The sequence below is a fragment of the Geotrypetes seraphini genome, chromosome 10 (genome assembly GCF_902459505.1).
Source record: "Geotrypetes seraphini chromosome 10, aGeoSer1.1, whole genome shotgun sequence".
In the NCBI taxonomy this organism is placed as follows: Eukaryota; Metazoa; Chordata; class Amphibia; order Gymnophiona; family Dermophiidae; genus Geotrypetes; species Geotrypetes seraphini.
Genome location: NC_047093.1, coordinates 120,956,671 through 120,981,750, shown reverse-complemented (window position 1 = coordinate 120,981,750; position 25,080 = coordinate 120,956,671). Strand labels below are relative to the sequence as shown.

Below are 25,080 nucleotides of genomic sequence, written 5' to 3'. Positions count from 1 at the left end.
GATCTTGGCAAGCGAGTTATCAGAAGACAACCAGAGCCTGGAACCAACATGATTTGAATAATGACCAGACAACAAAAGGTAGAAAAAATAATTTTATTTTCTGTTTTGTGATTGCAATGTCAGATTTGAAATGTTTATCCTGCCAGAGCTGGTGTTAGACAGCAAGCGTGAACTAGGACCTAAAAGAGAGAGGAAAAGTCTTTTTTATTTTGTTTACATCATAGAGCCGGTGTGGGGTTGGAGAGGTTGTGGCCCTATACTTCTACTAAAACTAAGGGGTCCTTTTATTAACGTGCACATTTAGCGTGTGCTAATCTTCAGCATGCGCTAAACCTTAACAAAAGAACCCCTAAGTTTCTTAATAAAAAATTCTGCCCGCGACGTAGCCTATGTTTTAGATTTCGGCCTCTTATGTGACTGAGTTTGACACCCCTGATCTAGGACGTCCTGGGAAGAGTTCGATTATAGCTGTAGGACTTCCAAGTCTAAACCCACCCAAACCCTGCCCATTTCTACTCTGGCCGCACAGTGGTTAAGAAGTCCAGAAATGCTCACTTGAACATCCAAGTGCCAGTTTATGCCAACTTTTGGACATCTATCTTTTTTGAAAATGAACCCTGTAGGCTCCAGGTTAGTTTTACACACACTGCTCCCAACACTGAAAGTTATTTTCTTTTCGCATTTTTGAAATCAAACATCCTTTTAGTTTGCATAAAAACAGGATCAATAAAGATCAGAGGATTGCTGGTTGGTTTGCTTCTGGCGCAATACCCTCGCTCCCTTTCAAGAAAAGGTTGCCATTAGAGTACGATAAAATCTTGCTATTGGCACCAGAGAAAAATTCATTTCTTGGAGCCTGGTCATGTGGCAGTCAAGCATTCAATAAGATGTTCACTGCTTCACCTTTTCCTAAGCCCAGTTGTATGGTCCTGATCCCCAGCCCTTCCTAGAGCCGTATCTCTAGCTGCCTCTCTTTAAGATCCTCAACTTAGATGCAAAAATATTGCAGCTCAGTCCTAGCTTATTTCCGTTGCATGAGGGGAGATTTTGGATTTAGGAATTCACTGCTCATGTCTGGCTGCATAGCATGCTGTTCTCATCCCTGTCCTGTAGGGGCACCATCTGCTCACAGTTTCCTTCTCCTGGCAGAAGAAATGTTTGCACGGAAGGCTGAAATAGTTTTCGGAAGCTTGCCAGAAGGTCTGGAAGCTCTTAGGGAACTGCAAGAATTGGAAATGGAGAGTCTCGACATGGAAAAGGGTTTGTGAACAGATCCCAGTGTGGCTCAGTTCACCCCCCCCCCCCCCCCCCCAGTAACTGGAATTTATTATTATTAACATTTCTAACCCGGTTATAGCTAAGCGGTTTCCATAATATGATTATTGAGAGCTTCTATACCGCTACTAATGACTGTGAAGTCAATTCATGAGCCTCTGCAAAGGAGCTACAATACATGAGCTTCTGTAAAGGTGATATGACACTTTAGCTTTAGCTTCTGTAGAGATGTTACCATAAGGAGTTGTGAGGTGTTACAATGCATGGGCTCTATACTAAAATACACAGAGCTCTGTGGTGGTGTTTCAGAGTTATTAATACCAGCATGGTCATGCCAATAATCCATCATCCTACTTATATGCACATGTTTATACCAAATCAGTTGTCTTATGTATGTACACATGTAATACTATTGCAGCTAAATACACTATACACTTTTACATACCTCTTAAGGTTGGCCATTTCCACTAAATATAATCTATTCACATGCATCCCTGAAAGATCTGGTTTCCTCTCTCTGTCAACTTCATAGTATCAGTTGAAGTAGTATGAGAAAAGGATAGTCTTGATTCCTTTCTTTAATTTCCCGGTGTTCTTTTTTAACTTTAATTCCTTCGGTAGGGCATTACCGAGAACATTCTTGCCCTGGTGCTTTAGTATTTGATGTATTTGTAGTAAGGACTCTTGGCTTGAGCACAGTTATTCAATAAGTAAGTGTGTGAGAAGTGGTGTGAGATCACTTGGATCATGTGGATACATAGGGTGAGCTCGGGCATACACCATGACCAAGATGATAGCCTCATGAATGTAGCACATCGTGTAGGGCACCATCCCTGGAGAGGAAGGGGGGAGATGCTTGTTCTCAGATGGAAAGATTCATCTCTCCATTTTTTCAGCAAAATCTCTGGAATATTTGGCTCCAGGAAGCGTTTTAAGGATTTCTTAATGCTGCTCCTCCCTCACAGTCCCTTGGTTGCTCATACTTTCGAAAACTCTCATTCATAACAGCTCCCACTTCACCTGCCCCACTCAGGTTGATCTCACTGCTCAAAGCCATGTTTCACCCTCAGGCTGTGTTAGGGGAAAATGCAAAAAATTAAAAACAAATATAGAAACATACAAAATGGGTAATTCATAAAATTCTATAACAATTAATAAGTAATATCATTGTAAATGAAGGAAAATGCACAAATAGAACATAAAAGTCTGTTTGTCCAGTGTACTTGTGACAAAATCTCTGTCTATATATGCCTTAATAGTGTTACATCAACAAACCAGTTGTGAACAAGGCAGGGCTGTGGTTGGAATGGGGCCACACATCCTCCTTTTTTTTGAGGTAACCCTAACATTCAGGGAATAGTACTACAGTACCAATTGAAAGCCAATACAAACTTTATAGTCAGCTTACAAACAGCCAAAGGACTCAAAAAAATCAAACAGAACGAATAGCACCTCATTCACTGAATGTGTTGTGTACTTCTGTTTCATTGGAAACAGGTGAACGTGAAAGAGGTTTTGCTTTTTTAAAAAAAGAAGAGGTGTCTCCTTAGGTTTTTAATCCTGCTTGTTTTTGTACTTTTGTTGTTTTTTTACATTGATTATAAATTTTGGGCTTTTTTTTTAACTTTGTGTTCTTTTATTTACTTAATATGCTGTTGGAGACATAGGTGAATGTGAGAGAGTGATTTGCCTCAAAGAAGGGGGGGGGGAGTGATTTCTTTCTTTTCCCCCTTCTTGGTAAGGCTCTGAATAATCTGAAGAATGATGAACCCCTTTGGTTAGTTTTATAAGGCATGATATTATAAGGAACTAAGTATATTATTTTATTAACATGAAAGGAGAAGTTAGGATGAAAGCAGTGACTAACCTTAAAAGGGAAGACAGTAGGATTTCCCTCCCCCCCCCCTCTCTCTGAAATGTCTGACAAGCCTGATTTCATAATTAGGTTGGTCTTTACTTGGCTTTGACTATGGGCTAGATTCACTAACCTGCACGATTGTGGCTGATCCGCGGCAGGCTGATGAATTCACAGAGGGTCAGCATGCTAATGGGGGCGACCACACAGATTGCTAGTGAGCGATCCAGAAGCATGCGCAGAGCATCTTCTTTGTAAATCAGGGGTGTCAAAGTCCCTCCTCGAGGGCCACAATCCAGTCGGGTTTTCAGGAGTTCCCCAATGAATATGCATGAGATCTATTTGCATGCACTGCTTTCATTGTATGCTAATAGATCTCATGCATATTCATTGGGGAAATCCTGAAAACCCGACTGGATTGCAGCCCTCGAGGAGGGACTTTGAGACCCCTGTTGTAGATGGTCTATGCATACTTGCTTCTCTGTTTTTTTACTTTTTTATACTTCGTGAGCCCGTGGTTTTAACCTGCTTTAAATCTGTGGGTTAAAACCATGGGCTTGCACTGCAGGGAAAGGGCAGGAGAGTCGGGGAGGCAGAGAGCAGGTTATTTCAGGGCTGCAGGGCTGGCAGGACTGTCAGAAAAGATGTGAGCGACTGAATGCCAGCAGTCGCTTCTTTTTGGATCGGTGTGCCTGAATTTTGTTAACAAATCATGTCCTTCCTACTTTGCATGCCGTTTTCCCTCATTTGCATGTATGGTACACGATCAGTTTGCTTAGTGAATCTAGCTCAAAGTGTTTAAGTTGGATGATCATGCAGTGGGCTGAAGGGGACAGATGTATCAGTGATCTGACATGCCAAGATGTTAGGGCAAGATAACCTGGACCCTTAAGAGGTTCTAGGAACAAGAGAAATTGGCACGGTCACGGAGCACCAATCAGAAGCCCAGGAGAAGGGGTATAGCATAATATGGCTAGTGAAAATTGGTTGCTATTGTATATCTTGACCCCTCCTTTGGGAGTTGTGTAAAGACAAGTGTCCTAAGCCACGTATACATGAATTTTTGGGACTTTCCATCAGTGAAGAAGGAGGGGTGACTTTGGACCCTGCTTTTTTGGTCTCTTTCCTCTGTTGGTTGCGTGAACTGATTCACAGAGAGAATCAGTACTTGGGATAATGTATCGTTTCCTTTGATCTAATTTAAAGATTTAGCTACATTTATAGAGAGAAACTAATTTATCTGTAGGTTGGATATACTGTATATAGAATAAGAGCTAGCCACTTTTGAAGGGTTTCATTGTGATCAAACTGTAGTTCAGCTGTTGACCTCCAGTTGTACATTAACTCAATGCACTAGTTCAATTTTGCCTTGTAATCATCAAATGAATTCTTTTAATAAACCAATTTGATTATATTTAAGTTCATTTCTGGGTTTGCTGTCATGTTTGGGAATGTTGCATGTGAAGGGAGGTTGAGTCCTGAATTTCAGTTTCCAGATAATAGCTCTGCAATAAAAGATAAAGTTCACATTCTTTAGGATATAAAATTACAAGAATAGTGATTTTATCCTTAACAATATGTTGATGTAACACTATTAAGGCATATATATATATATATATATATATATAAACACACTTTTATGTTCTATTTGTACATTTTCCTTCATTTAATTTCATTTTCAATGATATTACTTATTGTTATAGAATTTTATGAATTACCCATTTTGTATGTTTCTATATGTGTTTTTAATTGAATTTTAGCATTTTCCCCTAACACAGCCTGAGGGCGAAACGTGGCCATGTCAGGTTTGGCTTGTCTAATAAATTGCCATTTCCTTGATATCGTTGGTCTGCTCTGTGTTTCTGCCTGGCAGTGACATACTAAAGTGTGGGAGGGGCCGTTCACCCCAGGTGCCATGTTGGTAGGGTGCTGGTACCCCTCCTCCTGTCTGGCCCCGCCTCTTCCCACTCCTCCCCTCACCATGCATTTGCGCCCCCCCCCCCCTTTCCCTCGTACCTCTATGGACTTTTCCTCCAGCTACGCCAGTGGTCTCAAACTTGCGGCCCACCAGCTACTATTTTGAGGCCCTCAGTATGTTACCATTGTTCTGGAACGTTGCCCTTCTCGCTGCTGTAACCTCATGCAAGCGCTTTCCTGCGTCTGTACATGATTGTGAGGTGGAGTGGAGAGGACAATAGCGTACAGACGCAGGAAAGCGCTTGCATGAGGTTACAGCAGCGAGAAGGGCAGGTTCCAGAACGTGAGGCAGTGCAGCTTGTGCACGTAATCTCTTGGACTCTCGTGAAATTCGGCACCTTTCCTTGCGGTGATTGCTTCATGTAAGATGGCGGTTTGTGTCTGGGGCTGCAGGAGGTGAGAGCTGAAGGCGGTTGCGGATGTGACCACCGGTCAATTAAGGCACAAGTTTGTTATTGATTCTTCCCTCTACAAATGACAACTTTGCATGAGGTAAAACTCTTTATAGTTTATAAATCTTTCCTTAATTGCTTCTGATAATTTTAGCTGAAAACAGTGCAACATGCAGAATGTGGAAAAACTATCTAAACTTCACTTTCTGTGTATAGCTGAAATGATCAGAAGCAATTAAGGAAAGATTTATAAACTGTAACGAGTTTTACCTCATGCAGGGTTGTCATTTCTTTATTAAGACATTAACTATTTTTTTCTGCGGTACCTACAAATCCAAAATGTGGCCCTGCAAAGGGTTCGAGTTTGAGACTGCTGAGCTATGCTATCCACTCTTAACCACAACCTCTGGCAACGCGTTTCAGAGCTTAACTATTCTCTGAGTAAAAAAAATATTTCTTCCTATTGGTTTTAAAAGTATTACTCTGCAACTTCATCAAGTGTCCCCTAGTCTTTGTCATTTTTGACGGAGTGAAAAATCGATCCACTTTTACCCGTCCTACTCCACTCAGGATTTTGTAGATTTCAATCCTATCTCCCCCGCAGCTGTCTCTTTTCGAAGCTGAAGGGCCCCAACCTCTTTAGTCATAAGAACATAAGAGCTGCCACACTAGGACAGATGGAAGGTCCATCAAGCCTAGTGTCCTGTTTCCAAAAGTGGCCATTCCAGGTCCCAAGTACCTGGCAGAAACCCAAAGAGTAGCAACATTCCAGAGCTGAGCTTGTGATGTCATAACGCCTCATTCCACCAATGCCTAAGAGCCAACCTCAGCAGTGATGTCATAATGGATTGATTGTCCTAGACTTGGCTCACATAAGAACTGGGACAGATCAAGGGTCCATCAAGCCCAGTATCCTGTTTCCAACAGTGGCCAACCCAGGTCAGAAGTACCTATTTAGATCCCAAGTAATAAAGCAGATTTTATGCTGCTCATCCTAGGAATAAGGAGTGGATTTCCCAAAGCCATCTCAATAATGGCTCATATGAGAGGAGTTCCTCTCCCTTTATCATCTTGGTCCCTCTTCTTTGATACTTTTCTAATCCCACTATATCAGTGACCAGAATTGAATGCACCATGGAACAATATAGCATCCTGTTGCTCTCTGGGATTGTGCCAGGTACTTCGGAACCTAAGATCTGCCATACTGGGTCAGACGAGAGATCCATCAAGATCCCCTGCTAGCTACCCCCAGGGATAAGCAGTGGCTTTCCCCAAGTCCCCAGCCCAGGTAGAGGGGTGGGATATCCAAAGCCCCACCCTTCCCTTGCCACTGCTTCTCGATTTAACCTCTAGAATTCTGGTAGTTATGAGTAGGAGAGCTACAAAAGGCTAAAAAGGTCCATGAAAGCTCTTTTTCTGTCTTGCTCCTCAATTGTACCTTTCACTCAGGCGGTTCGACCTAGGAAAATGAGAAGCTTGTGCCATAGTTGCATTTTCAGAGATGTCTTTTCTGCTGGCCCAGAGGAAGAGAGCAAAAGTCCGATTGGAAAGCACGGCTCTATCCATCCACCTGAGTACAGCCAGGAGGACTTGTTGAGAGGGGAGGAAGCATTGCACACTCTCTATAAGCCCAGTACCCAGATGCTGCCTCCTAGACAGCAAGGTGCTGCCACCTAGGGAAAGTTTCCTCTAGGGTGATAAAATGGTGTACATTCATTCCTGCTGTAGAAAGCTGGATTGCCTGCAGACTGCCAGACTTTTTATAGCTACAGACCATTAGCCTGCCTTAATGCTGGTTGGGAGAATGCAGTCGTAGCTTGCCAGTACATGGCACTGCAAAAGCTCTCCTAGCTCCGAGCTGGAGGATTGGGAGATCCTCATGGAGCAATAGCTGGGTACGATTGGAATTCAGAACAGTAACACAGGCAGATTTCAATACAGCTTTTTACTGAGAAGGAGGAGGGAGGGGTAATGGTGGAAGCGAGAAGGAGGAGGAGGAGGAGGAAGAGGGGGAAATGCTAAGGACAGGAGATATTCCAGACTAAAGGCTGAACCAGGATCATGATGGATCTGTGAAGAGAGAAAACACAATGGGGTTGATTTTTTTAAAAAAAGGGGACCCATGTCCATGGTTTTATAAAATACACTTAAAACAGTCAATCGAGACATCTCAACACCTGCATAAAATCTCTCCTTCCAAGTTACACCCTTGGTCCTTGTAGCATTATCCCCAAAGAGTGTGTGATAATCCCCCTTTTCAGCAAAGTCTCTCTGATGGTGCAAATCAGTGATAGAAATCGGAGGGCCGGGGGGGGGGGGGGGGAGGGGCAGCACTGAGCAGGTGCAGGCTATGATTTCAGAGCAGTCAAAAGGCAGGAAGCTTGTCTGAATAGATTTTGAGACTTTGGACACAGTCCAAGAGCTGGTCAGATGTGTCTCTTTCCAGCACTGGGGACAGTTGGGAAAAGTTGATGCTTGGTTAGGCTGTTTGCAATGAGATAAGAAATGTCGATGACTTCCCATGTTGTAAGCAAAGAAAAACACAGTTTATGGGTGAAAAAAAAAGTGCTCGTAATAGCCGGGACTGTTTGCACATAGATGGTTCATTGCAAACCATCATGCGTGTGTGCTGTCTTTGCAAATCAAGACTCATCAAAGCAAACTGATGTTTCTGTCCCTGAACGGTCCATTCAGTCCATGATTCAATTAACTTATCTCTTCTTTGATATTTCTGGGCCGTCCAAACTCACTCCAGCCTATCCAACCATCCTGTTTGCAGGATATCGAACATAAAGTCTGGCCATGTTAGTGGAGTTCCCATCGATGCCCTCCACAGCCCAATCCTACACCAAATCACCACATATGGGACACAGACCGGCCTCAGCTCTTCAATTTACATCCTTCGTTTTCTAATTAGAGATCCTTTATTTTTATTGCACGCTTTTTTGAATTCCATCCCCATTTTCCTCTCCACCACTTCCCTCGGCAGGGCATTCTAGGCACTTACCACCCTCTCCGTGAAGAAGAATTTCCTAACATTACTCCTGAGTCTTCCTCCCTGCAAACTCAAGTTATGCCCTCTAGTTTTACCATTTTCTCTTCTCTGGAAAAGATTTAGTTCTATGGTAATACCTTTCAAGTATTTAAACGCCGGTATCATATCTCCCCTGTCCCAGATGAGGCCTACAGCCCTGTTGAATGCTCTGACCTATAATTTCCACTCAGCTGCAAGGCTTAGTGTGATGCTCTCAACTTCAGCTATGAGAAGCAGTGGCTAAAGAGCTAGGCAAGTTATGACCACTGCAGTTGGACTGTGGTATGTCCAGTCTAACCCCACCACGTACATCCCTGGGTGTTCTGGTATCTGCATCTGATTCTCTTTTAGATAGCACTGCATGGGTCTGGCATGTTATCTCGAAACACTGACTCCGAGCAGGTGTGGCTTTCTTGTGTTTCCCTCTCTGTGGTTATCTTGATCTGGGTGACTAAAAAACAAAATTATTTACCAGGTTCTCTCGATTATGCCTTCAGTCCAAAGTGTCCTCATCTGTAGAGTTACTCAACATATCCAGGATCTTTTTCCGTGCCAGTGCCCTCCTTAGGTGCAGCTTGTAATCTTCCATGATGACGTCATCATGGCGACGGAGAAGGAAGTAATCTTTGCCAATCACCAGACCCGATCTCAAGAACAGGTTTCGGGTTTGGAAGTCAGACACTGTGATTAACCATCTGTAGAAAGCAAGAAAAAAAATCAACAGGGGAAGCTCAGAAGGGAAGGAGAGTATGAAAAGGTATGGGGTCTAGAAGAGCGATTTCCACTACATTTAAATAGGAGTCATTTTGGATGCAGAGCCAGCAAAACTCTTGCTTCTACTGACCATGCATGCCAGTGACATATCTCCCCACCAATCTCTCTTAGTCCCTCTGTCTTTTGCCACTAGTCTCTCTTCCTCCATGTTTCTTAAAGCAGGTTTCCCAGCTCCTTCCCCCACCCCTAAACCAAGTAAGAATAAATCTTAGCAAAAGGAAAAAATCAAAGTGTCTTCTGGAACAGTCTGCGTAACTGATGGAAGAGAGCTCCAAACTGGGATCACTAGGATGGGTGGACAAAGCCCTTGAGGATGTACAACATTAAATACTTGTGTTGGAAGCTGTGTCTAGTAACATCCCTAGGATAGGAGACATGGAAGTCCTCATGACAGAACCAGAATCCAAGGTTTGGAGCACAGAGTTGTAAATACCTTTTCAAGTGATTGCATATTTCTTTTCCTGCAGTAATTTCACTGTTATTTATAAACTAAACCATCTTGATGTGTCTTTATCGACTTTGAAGGGAAGTATGTTTATTAGGATTTTCTAAAACCACTTTTTTTCACAAATGCAGATTACAAAGCTGAAGAGATGAATCAAAGTAGGAAAAGAACAGATCAAACATACAAGATAATCAATCCAGCAAAAAGAAAATTGAGCCACGGAGCAAACTAAGCAGAAAAATAATCACAAAATCTCATTGAACATTTTGGGAAATACTAGCTTCAAAATGCATTTTTAACTTGGCTTTAAACTGAATAAATGAGGACTTAGAAAGAAGAGAAAGGGGAACATCCCATTTTAAACCAAATTACACTGAACTAAAGCCCTGGGTCTAGGACCTGAAGTGGACTTAGTTGTGGTCATGGAGAAGTGGGATATAGTTATGCCGGGCTATAACCTATTCAGGAAGGACAGGGTGGGAAGAAAGGGAGGAGAAGAGGCGTTATATGTTAACGATAATATTAAAAAGCAACAGAACTGCAGGGTTTATGAGGAGGAGAGGGGGGATCATTTATGTACCAGTTCTTCTTTCCAGATTACTGCACACTCTTTTGTTCACTGAGGAAGACCCAGTTGTAGGAGCATGGAAAATGGACACAAAGAGCAGAGGGAGGAAGGTAAACCTAGAGTGAATTTCAGAAGACTGTATTTGAGGAACTAGAGATAGACAGATGGGGTCAGATAAATCTAAAGGTAATAGAATAAAAAAAATCTATGGGTTAGCCACAAAGGATTTTTATATGGAAAGAGGGTAGAATCAAAGCAAAACATGGCGCCCTTAGATGGTAACTGCAGTAGTTGTGAAGACTAGTGAAGGGTGAACTTTTACAACTATGGAAAGACAAGTTTGGGAAGTAGAGTTTTTATGGTCTGTGACTTGGCAACCAACCAAGATCAACCAAGAACAAGCATGCGTATTTTACAGTATATTACATTCATATCATATACTATAGGTGTATCTCAGAGCAGGAGAGGAAGACTTATTGAGCTTGATAACGAATAAAATGTTGGATTGTTGGTTTAGACAAACATTGACAATGAAGACGATTATCCTGCAACCAAAGTTACAAAACCCCTCTTCCATCCTTGTATCAAGACATCGTTGACCGCCCTGTTTGTGATGCTAATATTTGATCATGAAGGAGTGTAACCTGCACCCCAGTGGCAGGTGTGGCTCTGATGGTCTTGTTGGGTTGAGCCTTTCTTTGCTATCGTTTACTATATCACCACTATGAAATTTAAGGACGTTCTGGTGGGGCTGCTGTCTGACCTATTCAAAGCTTCTTTAGAATTGGGAGTGGTTTCAGAGGACTCGAGAAAGGTGCAAGAGATTCCTCTCCACAAAAGTGGAAGTAAAGAGGGTTTGGAAACCACAGGCCGGCTAGTCTGACCTCTGTGGTGAGTATATTCATGGAAATGCTTTCAAAATGGAGGATAGTGAGGTTTCTGGAATCAAATATATAAGTGACTTATAAAAATGAGTTGTGTGAGGTAGAAAAGGCAACAGCGAAAGCCAGTAGGATGCTTGGCTGCATAGGGAGAGGAAAAGGACATGATAATGCCTTGGGTGAAACCTCATTTAGAATATTGTGTACAATTCTGAAGACCGCACCTTCAAAGAGATATGAACAGGATGTAATTGGCCCAGAAGGCAGCTACTGAAATGATCAATGTTCTTTTTCATAAAGCGTTTGGGGAGAAATGAACTTTGCTTAACGTTTCCCAATACATGGCTCTCTCTCATGTGGCAGAGCACAGCCCTGACTGGAGGGATATTTTAAAATTTCAGGACAGTACTTGCTTACCTGTTTTTTCGGCCAGCGGTTCCACAGATCACATTCATATTCTCAAACTGGATCCTGCACACTCGGCGTTTCTCTAAAGCCTTGGGTACGATTTTCTCTATTGCTTTCAGGATATCTTTGTGACAGAAATCCTTCTCAGGCTGTGGGAGACACAAACATATCCCCACCATTATCTGAGGCTTGTGTCCCTGCTCTGTGTAGGCACGGCCTACTTAGCCCAGCCTTCACCAGAGGCCTATATCCCTGCTCTGTGTATTCCAGTGTTCATGTGAGGCCTTGTGTCCCCAGGGTTGCCTTATGGCTCAAGAAAAAGGATTGAGACATCCGGGTTTTACTTCCATATGGTAACCCTATGTGTCTCTGCTCTATTTCCAAATCTCGGCCTGCATCTGAGGCCTGTGCCTCTGTCTGTATATCTTGGTAATTTGATTCAGGATCAGAGATGCTAATTCACAAGTAGAAGGCATCTGTAGTGGAGGTTTTTCTTCAGCATGCTATACTGTTTATGTGTTATTAAGTACGTTTAATTTGCATGTTGGATAATTACAGCTTACATTCATTTTTCTGAGTAATGAAGCTAGCTGCTTCTCTTGAGGCGGTTCCTGGGACCGCCTGCTGATCTGATTACCAGCTCCCTTTCATCTTTGGGAGAATGCTTTGCCAAAAACAATATTCAGGAATCATTTTAAAACATCCTTCATCAGATCATTTTTGCTGTTGTCTGTTTACTGCCCCTGATCTTTTTTGTCTCTTTTCTGATTTCTTATTAGTAGGGGAAACCTGAGATTTGGGGTAGGTGTTGCAGAACAGTCCTGGAAGGGAATGTCTGATTTCAGTATCCCAATGTGCTGTTTTCAGCCACAACCCTGCGTTTAGCTGAGATGGCCCTTCATTTGTCCAAGTTAACCCTGAGCCTCTTTTTAAACTTATTCTTATAAATCATGTCTCCAACCAAACAGGCCACCCAGGGCTCTGTATAATAAATGGATTATCACTCAATACAGAAGCTCTTCAATCTAAAATCACACAGAACGCAGATGCCTTAAATCTCAGTGGGGAAAAAAGTCTGACATTACCTATTAAGAGAAAAAAAACCCCACCCCAACCTCTGTTGCATATATAATACCAAAAAATATAATAATACCAGTACCGTGTTTCCCCGAAAATAAGACAGTGTCTTGTATTCATTTGGGACCCAAAAAAAGGAACTAGGTCTTATTTTTGGGTAGGGCTTATTTTTTTAATGTACATGATTATCTCTCCCTTCCTCTCCTTCACCCCAATTCTTCCTCTTTCCTTTCCCCCACATATGCAACATCTTTCCTCCCCTCTCGCCCATCCCCTTGTGCCTTCTCTCTGCAGCATCTTTCTATCCCTCGTGCAGCAGAACCCTTAAGCAGCCGAACCCCCACTGCCACATTACTGATGATATCATCAGTACACAGAAGGCTCCAGCAAGAAGGCCGCGATACAGCCTGTGAGTGCTGCTGTCCCGACGCTCCTCTGCTGGAAGGTATTTATGGTCGCAGTTGGCGGGGATCGGTTGGGAGGGAAGGATGGAGGGTCAGTGGGGGTTTGGCTGCGCGGCAGGGGAAAGCGTGGCTTATTTTCAGGGGTAGGGCTTATATTAAGACATACCCCGAAAATCATGCTAGGGCTTATTTTCGGGGTAGATCTTATTTTCTGGGAAACACAGTATATATCATATGTAATAATATACATATTATATCATATAGTGCTAGACATAATATACATATTATACATGCAGGGCTGGAGATTCAGTAAATGACATAGAAACATGATGGCAGATAAAGGCCAAATGGCCCATCTAGTCTGCCCATGATGCCTACTAAATTAATATTCTATAAAGGGTGCTCTGTCCTGAGTGGGCTTAACGTGGATTTTGTGCCAAACTTTTCATGCCTGACAAAATCTGGTGTACATTAATTTTTTTACCCTCCCCCCCCCACACACTTTTTACAAAGCTGTGTGGGAAAATCCGTGAAGACCTTTAAATCCCTATGGGCTTTGGGGCAGTTACCGCAGCGGCCCACGCTATTGGGCTTTGTAAAAGAGGGGCTTGGTTATTTAGACCATCCTCTCAAATAGCCCAGAACGGATTACAGAAATACATTCATGATAAGTCTAAACAAGACATAATCTGCAATAAACAAATGATCTTAACATAAAAAATATGAATCTAAAACAAAAATCATTCATAACTTTATAAAATAATCCATCTAAAATATATAACAGATCAAAGGATCAAATGTAGAATAATATAACAAATCCAGAGCTAAAAACTAAGGGTTCCTTTTGCAACCCATGGTAGAGGTTCAGTAAATGCTCCGATGCTCAGAGAATTCCTAGGAGCGTCGGATCATTTACCTCATCGGCCCGCAGTGGAAACTTCTAGCAAAGCAGCTGGTTCCACAGCGTCGTCATGAAAATAGAACTGATTCGCTTATGAGTTTTTTTTTCTGAACAAAGCAATCTTGCTGAAGGGACGCAAAGTCACCTCTCACTCTGTGATCGCAGCTACCTATTTTTTTTTGGCTTCTAGACGCGCAAACACGAGCACTCCATAACATTGCACCTAACATCAAAGAACACCCCTCGAACCTCCTATGCCCCTCCCACAGCCATGACACTTTTGAGCTGAGTGCTGAACAATGTAGGTGTGGATGTTATAGAAGAGCCCCAGCACGAATTGTCACCAATGATTCTCATTAACTCATTATAGGCCACACCATCAAAAAGAGATAAACAGGAAGAAGTCGTCCAGAGGAACTCTACTAAAATGGTGTGTGGTCTTCGTGATAAGGCGTATGGGGACAGACTTAAAGATCTCAATCTGTATACTTTGGAGGAAAGGCGGGAGAGGGGAGATATGATAGAAGCGTTTAAATACTTACCTAATATAAATGTGCATGAGTCGAGTCTCTTTCATTTGAAAGGAAACTCTGCAATGAAAGGGCATAGGATGAAGTTAAGAGGAGATAGGCTCCGGAGTAATCTGAGGAAATACCTTTTTTCCAGAAAGGGTGGTAGATGCGTGGAAAGGTTTCCCGGAAGAGGTGGTGGAAACAGAGACTGTGTCTGGATTCAAGAGGACGTGGGATCTCTCAGAGAGAGAAAGAGATAATGCTTACTGTGGATGGGCAGACTAGATGGGCCATTTGGCATTTATCTGCCATCATGTTTCTATTTATATTCCGCCTTTATAGAAGGCGGATCACAACATTACATACATTAATAAAATACCTGAATAAACGCTCATTAATTTGCTTGTGCCCAAAATTGAGTGTCTATTTTGGGGACCTGTATGGGTCTTGCATTCAACCCCTTTAAATCTCTGGACCAGCCACAGGCATCGGTATCCCACATCCACCCTTCAGTCCCAAACCTGACCCTGCTAGAGGTCACCAAGCAAGCCCAAGTTTCACGGCTCCTCCGGCTGATAGAGAAAGCCAGGCACTGCACTTTTTCTGTATTTCAAGACAGATCAGATTGTTTTTTCTCTTCATTTTCTCCTGCTTGCCCTCTCACCGCTTGAGTTGTCCTTTGTGAAGTGTGGCCTTGGCCTAACTGTGTCTTTCGGCCTGACGGAGCGTGATTCTCACACTTTGGTGAACTCACCGTACACTCCATGCAGAGAGTGAGGGGTTGTGCAGCCGGCGGTTTCTGAAACTTGCGAATACACGGCATCTCCAGGTCCAGGGCCTCATATTCGAGGATAATCTGCTTCAGGTGACGTTTCCTGTGAATACAAAGGACAGAGAGGACTTTACTCCTCTCTTGAGGGAGATATGCAATTTCCAAGGAGAGACTGAGAGGCGTGCAGACTCACGTGGACTTCAGGATAGAGGATCTCCCCAGGTTGCTTGCGTGAATAGTTTCGGAGAGAAGTGCAAGGTTCGGAGACATCTCCAGACTGCTGTTATTGTTCTGTTTGCAATCTGTAAAGAAGGAGTTTTGAGAAGGAATTCTAGGTTTTTCTTTCCTATTTGCAGCCCCATGCAGTGTCCTTTGCCGGTAACATGACCTACCTGGGTCCCACCAGTTACCAAGACCACTCTTGGCCTTGCTCTCCTCCTTCTGCATCTCCTGCATTTTGTCAGGGAGATGGAAAGGGTCACTGGTGCTTCTCGCCTGAGCTGAAGTGGAACCTGGCCCAGGAGAGACTTACTGCAACAGAAGAAAGGATCCAAAATCACATCGTTACCTCTTCATAACATCTAAGAGAGCAGTGAATTTTAAAAGTGGGTTGGTGAAGAGGGGCAGCTCTGATCCTGGCATGCAGACCCCCCCCTCCCCCACTCAGGTGCCATGCTTGAATGAGAGGCGTAAAGGGCTTGCCACCATGGTATCCCAGGCACAGGGAGTGAAAGACAGGTGCTGTCCCTCTTTGAGGTGGTTCTCATTGAGGACAGTTTATCAAAGAGCTGCTCTGTAACAGCACAGCGGCGTGTCTGCTACCTGTGCAGGGAACACAACGATTTCAGTATTTTGTACTGGTCTATGCTCAGAAAACCCGGTGCAAGTGATCACTTGCCCATCTGTACCCATCCATCCATGGACATCGTGCCTGGGTGACAGTGCAAAAGCCATCCCCATTAGGAATTACCATCCAACACTTTCACGGCCTACTTTTGTACAAGAAATGGAAGATGTATGCAATCACAATCAAAGACACACAAAGAGGCCTGGGGAAAATGAAGCATGCACCCTCGGGCCTGAAAGCAGGGGACGCGGTTCAGTGGATGTGGCACTAGACTCAAGGGGTAACCGCATGTCCTTAAAAATCTTCATTTGTTGACAGCTGATGTTTCAGATTCCATGTGTACAGGTCCATGTTTTAGCCCCTCATTCCACCGCTGTATCTGTTGCTCTTTCTGACCCCAAGGATTGTGGCGACAATCTTTTATTAACACTTTAGCTAAGGGAGGTCTGTGTTTTACCCCAGAGCTGTGGCAGGAAAATGTATCTTGGCTTGGTTCAGATGAGCAGGGCCCAAAACAACTGCCCTAACCTCTAGGCGACTTTGAGAGCTCCTGAAAGAGCAGTTTTGCCACTTTTGGTCTCAGCATAGGTCATGGCTCTGACAGACCTCAACTCTGAGGATCCTAATGCTGAGACTAAAAGTGGCTTAGTCTGTTCTACTTTGTTGTTATTCCACGGTTGCAAATAAAAAGTGGCACGGAGCTCAGATTTTAAGGACGTGCAGGTTCAGATCCGCCAGGTCCGTGTTTTACCCAGCAACAGATAACGGCGGTTGAGATCCGGGTTTTACCCTTTTCCAGAAAGAGCTCTCTTGTGCTGGGACTTTTTTGCATCCTCTCATGGTTCCTACTTTTGCACCTAGTCCAGGATCAGTTTAAGCTTTTCCTGTTAAAGGTGTGTCCGTTGAGCTGGGGCAAAGATAGTTAGAGCCCCAGATGCTCTCTTTACCTTGCAGTCCCTGGGACACAAACGACCTTTCTTCATTTAAAAGCTGCGACCTCGGAGCGTTCTAAGGTTCTAGATCGGAGCGTTCCGCCTCTAGAACGCGAATCGGGTGCCGGATCAGCGCCCCCTCGCGCCGATTTGCTAACCAGAGCGCAGACTTGCAGGGGTCCGGACTCTCTTGAACCGCAAGGCCTGCTGAGCTTGCGATCTGGGCCCGGGAACGGACCTTTCTTCTCTTTGCAAATACATCTTTGGAGTTCACCTGTCCCAACAGAGATACCACCATGGTGGAGTGTAAGGAAGAGTGACGCCAGGTGAGTTTGTGTTTTGGGGCCAAGGCTATGCTGGGGCCCTTTGGGGTCTGCCAGCCCCTCCAGTTGTCTGACTTCTGTGTCTCTCTGGAGAGAGCTTGGCTTCTGTGATTTGAATTGCAGCATCTTAAGGCACTAAGATGCAGTTCCAAATTAGAGTGAAGTCTAATGAAATTACTTTTTTGGAGAGATCCACAGTCATTCAATTAGGTCTGGCTTTTATTTAATACATCGAGACATTGAGGCATCTGAATGCACCACTCATTACTGCCTTCCCGTACTAAAGCCAATTACTGATATTAATTGTGTCACATGAAGAGAGTGACAGGATTATACTGGAACAAAACCAGGGATCATAAACACAGACAGACACAAGGATTGCAAGCAGCATGGTTAAGGTGACCATATGTCCCATTTTTAGATCCCCTGTCCCATTGTCCCCACGCACAGCTTCGGCACTGGAGGGAGGGAGGCAGGCAGGCTGGCTGGCTTTAGCGCGGCAGGGAAGGAGGGAGAGAGGTAGGCTGGCTAGTTTCGGGGGAGTGGGTGGAACAAAGGCTGGAAGGCAGTGAGTGGGGCATAAGAAGGAGCACAGGGGGCACTAAGGACATGGGACGGAGGCACTGGGGGCCCTAAGGTCATGGGAAGGAGGCACTGGGGGCCCTAAGGTCATGGGAAGGAGGCACTGGGGCCCTAAGGACATAAGAAGGAGGCACTGGGGGCCCTAAAGACATGGGAAGGAGGCACTGGGGGCCCTAAAGACATGGGAAGGAGGCCCTGGGTGCACTAAGGACATGGGAAGGTGGCACTAAGGACATGGGAAGGAGGCACTGGGGGCACTAAGGACATAGGAACGAGGCACTGGAGCCACTAAGGATATGGGAAAGAGGCACTGGGGGCAATAAGGACATAGGAAGGAGCACTAAGGACATGGGACGGAGGCACTGGGGGCCCTAAGGTCATGGGAAGGAGGCACTGGGGGCCCTAAGGTCATGGGAAGGAGGCACTGGGGCCCTAAGGACATAAGAAGGAGGCACTGGGGGCCCTAAAGACATGGGAAGGAGGCACTGGGGGCCCTAAAGACATGGGAAGGAGGCCCTGGGTGCACTAAGGACATGGGAAGGTGGCACTAAGGACATGGGAAGGAGGCACTGGGGGCACTAAGGACATAGGAACGAGGCACTGGAGCCACTAAGGATATGGGAAAGAGGCACTGGGGGCAATAAGGACATAGGAAGGAGCACTAAGGACATGGCAAGGAGGCACTGAGGGCACTAAGGACATGGGAAGGAGGCACTGAGGGCACTAAGGACATGGCAAGGAGGCACTGGGGGCACTAAGAACATGGGAAGGAGGCACTGGGGGCACTAAGGACATAGAAAAGGGCACTAAGGACATGGGAAGGAGGCACTGGGGGCACTAAGGACATGGGAAGGAGGCACTGAGGGCACTAAGGACATAGAAAAGGGCACTAAGGACATGGGAAGGAGGCACTGGGGGCACTAAGGACATGGGAAGGAGGCTCTGGGGGTACTAAGGATATGGGAAGAAGGCACTGGGGGCAATAAGGACATAGGAAGGGGCACTAAGGACATGGGAAGGAGGCACTGAGGGCACTAAGGACATAGAAAGGGGCACTAAGGACATGGGAAGGAGGCACTGAGGGCACTAAGGACATAGAAAGGGGCACTAAGGACATGGGAAGGAGGCACTGAGGGCACTAAGGACATAGAAAGGGACACTAAGGACATCGGAAGGAGGCACTGGGGGCACTAAGGACATGGGAAGGAGGTACTGGGGCCAATAAGGACATAGGAAGGGGCACTAAGGACATAGAAAGGGGCACTAAGGACATGGGAAGGAGGCACTGGGGGCTCTAAGGACATGGGAAGGAGGCACTGAGGGCACTAAGGACATAGAAAGGGGCACTAAGGACATGGGAAGGAGGCACTGAGGGCACTAAGGACATAGAAAGGGGCACTAAGGACATGGGAAGGAGGCACTGAGGGCACTAAGGACATAGAAAGGGACACTAAGGACATCGGAAGGAGGCACTGGGGGCACTAAGGACATGGGAAGGAGGTACTGGGGCCAATAAGGACATAGGAAGGGGCACTAAGGACATAGAAAGGGGCACTAAGGACATGGGAAGGAGGCACTGGGGGCTCTAAGGACATGGGAAGGAGGCACTGAGGGCACTAAGGACATAGGAAGGAGGGAGGGAATAGAAAGGGAAAATTGTTGGGCCTGAGTGCAGAAAGAAAAAATGAAAGAAAGGATGCACAGTGAGAAGGAAAAGCAACCAGAGACTCATGAAATCACCAGACAGCATAGGTAAGAAAAATGATTTTATTTTCAATTTAGTGATCAAAATGTTTCAGTTTTGAGAATTTATATCTACTGTTTATATTTTGCACTATATTTGTTTATATTCTTATAGTTACTGAGATGACATTGCATATTTTAAAGTCATCTGCCTTGACATCTTTGAAACCCTCCCAAATATAAATGATAATTAATATTTTCTCTGCGCATAGTGAGCTTTGTAGTTTTAAAAATTTTTTTTATGGTTACCACCAGTATGAATTAATAAGATATTATGTGTACATGAAAAATGAATGGAAGAAATTGGGGGCGGGGCTAGGGCAGGATTGGGGGCGGGACTGACAATTAATAGGTGTCCCTTTTTGATGAAAAAAAAATAAATGTTCACGTTATGCATGGTGGATGTCTACAGTAATGGGCAGAGGGATTGTAGCTTTTTATATCTGTGTGCCTGTGTCTGTACCTCATGTGCAGTGCTATAGATTATCTAAGTACATGTAGAAACCTAGAAACATGATGGCTGATAAAGGCGAAATGGCCCACCCGGTCTGCCCATCCACAGTAACCATGATCTCTTCCTCTCTCTTAAGAGATCCCACGTGCCTATCCCATGCCTTCTTGAATTCAAACAGTCTCTGTCTCCAGCACCTTTTCTGTAAAAAAGTATTTCCTTAGATTACTCCTGAGCCTTTCACCTCTTAACTTCATCCTATGCCCTCTCATTCCAGAGCTTCCTATCAAATGAAAGAGACTTAACTCATGCGCATTTACATTATGTAGGTATTTAAATGTCTCTATCATATCTCCCCTCTCCCGCCTTTCCTCCAAAGTCTACAGATTGAGATCTTTAAGTCTGTCCCCATACGCCTTATGATGAAGACCACACACCATTTTCGTAGCCTTCCTCTGGACCGACTCCATCCTTTTTATATCTTTTTGAAGGTGCGGCCTCCAGAATTGTACACAACAGGGGCATCAATACTTCCTTTTTCCTACTGGCCATATCTCTTCCTATGCACCCTACTTTCCTCTAGCTTTCGCCATCACCTTTTCAACCTTTTTGGCCACCTTAAGATCATCACATACAATCGCACCCAAGTCGTGCACATAAGTTCTTCACCCCCTAAACTGTATCGTTCCCTCTGGTTTTTGCAGCCTAAATGCATGACCTTGCATTTCTTAGCATTAAATTTTAGCTGCCAAAAATTTATTTATAAATTTCAACATAATATCAAGCATTAAACTTGTACAGAAAAGAAATTAAGCCAAATACAATCTACAACAAGCCAGGAAAAATAAAAAAGGACATAAAAGTTACAATGGCTTAACTTTACTCAAGTCCTCAAATTAGATCCAAAACTTACCCATTTAGCGAGAGAATAAAAGTAAACTTAAAGAATCGCTGTCTTGAGCTGAGAGCAAAATGCATAACTTTCTAATTTCAGACCATTCTTCAAGCTTCGCCAGGTCTTTCTTCATGTTATTCACACCATCCGGCGTCTCTACTCTATTGCACATTTTGGTATCATCCGCAAAGATGCAAATCTTATCCGACAACCCTTCAGCAATTTCATTGATAAATATGTTAAAAAGAACAGGCCCAGGAACAGAACCTCGAGGTACAGCACTGGTAACATCCTGTTCCTCAGAGCGATCTCCATTGATCACTACCCTCTGTCGCCTTCCACTCAACCAGTTCTTGACCCAGCCCAACATTTTGGGACCCGTCCCAAAGGCACTCAGTTTATTTATTGGACGTCTGTGTGGAACACTGTCAAAGGGTTTGCTAAAATCTAAATACATCACATCTAGCGCGCTCCCTCTATCCAGTTCTCTGCTTACCCAGTCAAAGAAATTGATCAGATTTGTCTAAGAAGACTGCCTCTATTTAGCAAAGGGGGGGGGGGGATGTTTTCTTCTGGTTTTCTATCTCCCCTCACTCAAGAGTTTCCAACCAGGGTGGGGAAATGCATCCCTTCTCCTGCAACCTGGCTAACATGGACTCAGGTCTGACCATTAGGTGTCAGCGTTGTGTACTAATGAGAGCTTTCCTCTCCATGATGTCCTTCTACTAGCAGGGCTGGGGAATAAATGACCTGAACCAGGAATGGAACGCAGGGCCTCTGTGCGGCCATGTACAGCACTACTGCTGGCTTATCCCTTCTGCCGCAAAAGGTTAAAGAGAGGGAGAAGCTTGAGCACTTCCAGGGATATTTATCTCCCGAGAGCCATGTGTAGGGGGTGCTGCACCTTTCCAGCCCAGAAAAATGTGTGCTGCTGAGAGCGATGTGGTGTGTTGCCGCATCTCAATTCTACCATTATGGACAAAAGTTATTTATGCCACTTCTCAGCTGAAATGAAAAGCTCTCGTTAATTAGAGTGCTTGCTGCCTCTCTTCCCAAGTTGAGAGAATCTAGCAGGTCAGATGTGAACCTTTTGGGTAATGAATGCTCCAGGCCTCCTTCCTTCCTTCCTCTTCACATGCTTTTTGGCAGCAGCTCAAGAAATAACCAACTCGCTGGAATCAGCATTTTTTCCAGCTCTGCAAATGATGTCATAGCTGATTCTTATACAGATCTGTCTGTCTTCTCAGATGGATGGAAGAAATTAAACACCAGGGGAGAGGTGAAGTCCCAGTCTCCATCCCCGCTGGCGCTGATCTAGACTGTGTGTTAAGGGGCAGGTGGGGGGAGCGTGCAGCAGGTGTGATTTAACTTTGTAGAACCAAACATTCCCCTTCGAACTTTTTCATCTGGCAGAAGATCTAGAAGCATCTTTACAGTGAGCTGATTGAGGTTGGCCACGTGGACCCTTTATCACCTAATCGTCTTTTATCTGGATAAGACCTTCCCAAATCTGTCTGGGAACCTCAGAAGATATCTGATCTGGCCTTACAAGTGATGGTCATTTTACTCAGCATATAGTGGTACTGGTTCACCAGACAGCCAGCCACTACGCCAAACGTCCTCTCTTGTTTAACATGTGAGTCCCTTCTCTGGCGGGAGAGATGGATATAGGAGCATTGGAAAGGTTCCATTTTTATTGAGAAGTGCAGCCAGTTTGGAGAATGTTGCACTTCTTGGAGTATAAAGATTTGGACGTGTTGCTTCTTGCAAGGTTAATTCATCTGAAGAATCCCATTGGGTTGCATCTTCCCACTAACTACATATTATCCTGGTCTTTGGTTCATGGTAACCAAGTGAAGGGATGGATGGAAGGCAGAGAGCAAATTCCCCTCCTATATACATTTAGGAGATCCTGAATAGACATGCACCCCTTTCAAACTGCCTGTCTTTAGTTGAGTCTATATATCCTATGACCTGATTAGATTTGGGGAGATTTAGATTCTTTACAATCTGTCACAAGTTGAGCAGACCTGAAGTTGTGTGGGAGGTCTCTGAGCAGCAAATGTAGGATAATTAGTTTTTGGAGAGAAGGGTATGATCAGAATCTTTGCTATGTAACAGCTGCTGGTGTGGTCTATTCCAGCAAAATATATCACGCCGGATAATATGGAATATAGTGTGAGTGTAAATTCAGAGTCTGACCCTGCTCTCTCTCTCTCTGTGATTATCTGCCAAGATACGGCTGGCTGCTCAGTACGGTCTCGTGGCCAGGCCCATGGCTGGATGGGTCAGACTTTGAGGGTGCCAAGGCTCAGCGTGAGCACACCCATTTTATTGCCTGACTGCCATCTGGCCTGACATGGGCTGAGCACTGATTCTCCTGGCTCACCCACTGCAAGATGTTTCATCAGGTGTCAGACAGCAAGCAGAGTTATTTCTTCCAGTACACATTATGAAAATAAAATGCAAAGGGGGTCGGCATTCGTTTTGGTCTGTGGTAATGCTGTGATTAATCTTTTCTGCTAATGTTTCCCACAGTTCATCTCACTCACTCACTGTTTCTAATTAATCTCTCTTCAGGAAGGATTTATGTTTCAATTAATTCTGTGTCCTGAGGGGGTTTGGATGTGTCACGCTCCACAATGAACTTCATTTATTTTTGCTGGGAAATTTGGGAGACGTGGACAGAGATAGATGGGTGTGGCACTGAGAAGGAGAATGGGATATATGATGTGAGGGTAGGATGCAGATATGTAGGGGGTGGTCTGGAAAGGATGGGATGAAGATTTATGGGTGTTCTTTTGGGAGGGATGGGCATGGAATTGGAGGGTGCAAAGCAGATATTTGGGTCTGAACCAAATTGCATGACACCGGCAGCCTCCTGCGTCTGTCCTCGTGCTCACATTGGGCTCAGGGTATTTTTCAGGGGGAAAGGAGGCCGGTAGGAAAGCTGTTTCTGCTTTTGGGAGGGGGAGTCAGCCCTGGATGGAGCCCATAAAAGGAATATCCCGAGGGCTGGCATTGGGAATTTCGGGCTTCGGACCTTCCTCTCGGCAGGGTCCTGCCTCCAAGGAAACAAAAAATAGGAGGGACCAGCAGAGAGAAAGGCCTGATACTGACTAGAGTAGCATGTTCTGAAGGTTTCCACTGCTGACCGGGGAAGGGGTGACAAAGAGAGGGAGGAGAGGGGGAGAGAAATGCTTCTCAATTGGGGAGAGGGAGGGAAAAAAAAGACCAGGGAAGGGAGAGGAGAGGAAAGATAGATACTAGACTATGGAGAGGGAGAAAGAAATGCCAGGGAGGGGGGAGGGAAGGAGACAGAGATGCAAGACTGTGGGGTGGGAAGGAAGAAAAAGAGAAGAGAGAGGCATAGGGGAGGAGATGGAGACAAAGATAGAAAATTAAAGAGGGGCTGAAGCTGAAATTTATCGTGTACAAAGGAGAGAAAAGGTACAGGGTAGACAGTTTATGGAAGGGACATAGAGGGAAGATGCAAAATGGAAGGGGGAGAGGGCAGACAGTGGATGGAAGGGGCAGTGAGAGAATGCAGATGCTGCACGGAAGAGAGAGGACAGACGCCGGATGGAAAGAAGATGTGAAAATGATGATTAGAGCAGAAATGACAAAAGGTAGAAAAAATATTTATTTTTGCTTTAGAATAAAGTGGTATTGTAGCTCTAGTGATTAATGTTTATAAATATAAAATGGAAATAAGGTAATCTTTATATTGGACTAATTTTAATCCATTTTTTAAACTAACTTTTAGAGACCAAAATCCCCTTCCTCAGGCAGCGGCCTACCAAATTCCTTTTTATTTGGAGGGGGGTGTATTAAAAAGGGGCCAGGCCCGGGTGTCACATACCCTAGGTACATCTCTCTGTGGCAGCACCCAAAATCCTCAGTCATGCAGGTTTTGGAAGGGAGAATGTTTGTTGCCCACCGTTATGGCTACTCTACTCAACTGTCCCTTAGAGTCTCACAGAGAGGCTCAGCCTTCTGAGTCAGTCTCACTGATTGATTTCTCGAGGCAGG

General features: G+C 44.6%; 2 protein-coding genes across 7 annotated transcripts in view; one reads left to right on the top strand and one right to left on the bottom strand.

Annotated features, from left to right (window-relative positions):
* Positions 1–4,101: 4,101 nt before the first annotated feature.
* C10H19orf81 (chromosome 10 C19orf81 homolog) lies at positions 4,102–17,228 on the bottom strand. Of its 4 annotated transcripts, none has more exons than XM_033962101.1 (7): positions 17,070–17,228; positions 15,668–15,806; positions 15,469–15,577; positions 15,258–15,378; positions 11,619–11,758; positions 9,006–9,228; positions 4,102–4,635 (listed from the first exon to the last, which is right to left on the bottom strand). In XM_033962101.1, the coding sequence occupies exons 2-6, from the start codon at positions 15,729–15,731 to the stop codon at positions 9,027–9,029; spliced, it is 636 nt and encodes a 211-aa protein (XP_033817992.1). In that variant the 5' UTR covers positions 15,732–15,806; positions 17,070–17,228; the 3' UTR covers positions 4,102–4,635; positions 9,006–9,026. The 4 variants fall into 4 exon arrangements, with proteins under 4 accessions (XP_033817992.1, XP_033817991.1, XP_033817995.1 ...); XM_033962100.1 differs by lacking the exon at positions 4,102–4,635 and adding an exon at positions 7,451–7,569 and having other exon boundaries at positions 17,070–17,227; XM_033962104.1 differs by lacking the exons at positions 4,102–4,635; positions 17,070–17,228 and adding exons at positions 7,451–7,569; positions 16,912–17,056.
* The window catches only part of SYT3 (synaptotagmin 3), a 109,215-nt gene continuing 101,041 nt past the window's right edge, over positions 16,907–25,080 (top strand). For all 3 annotated transcript variants that reach the window (XM_033962098.1, XM_033962097.1, XM_033962099.1), the window contains exon 1: positions 16,907–17,380. The gene's annotated coding sequence lies outside the window, so the exon portion shown is untranslated. The remainder of the gene's footprint in view (positions 17,381–25,080) is intronic.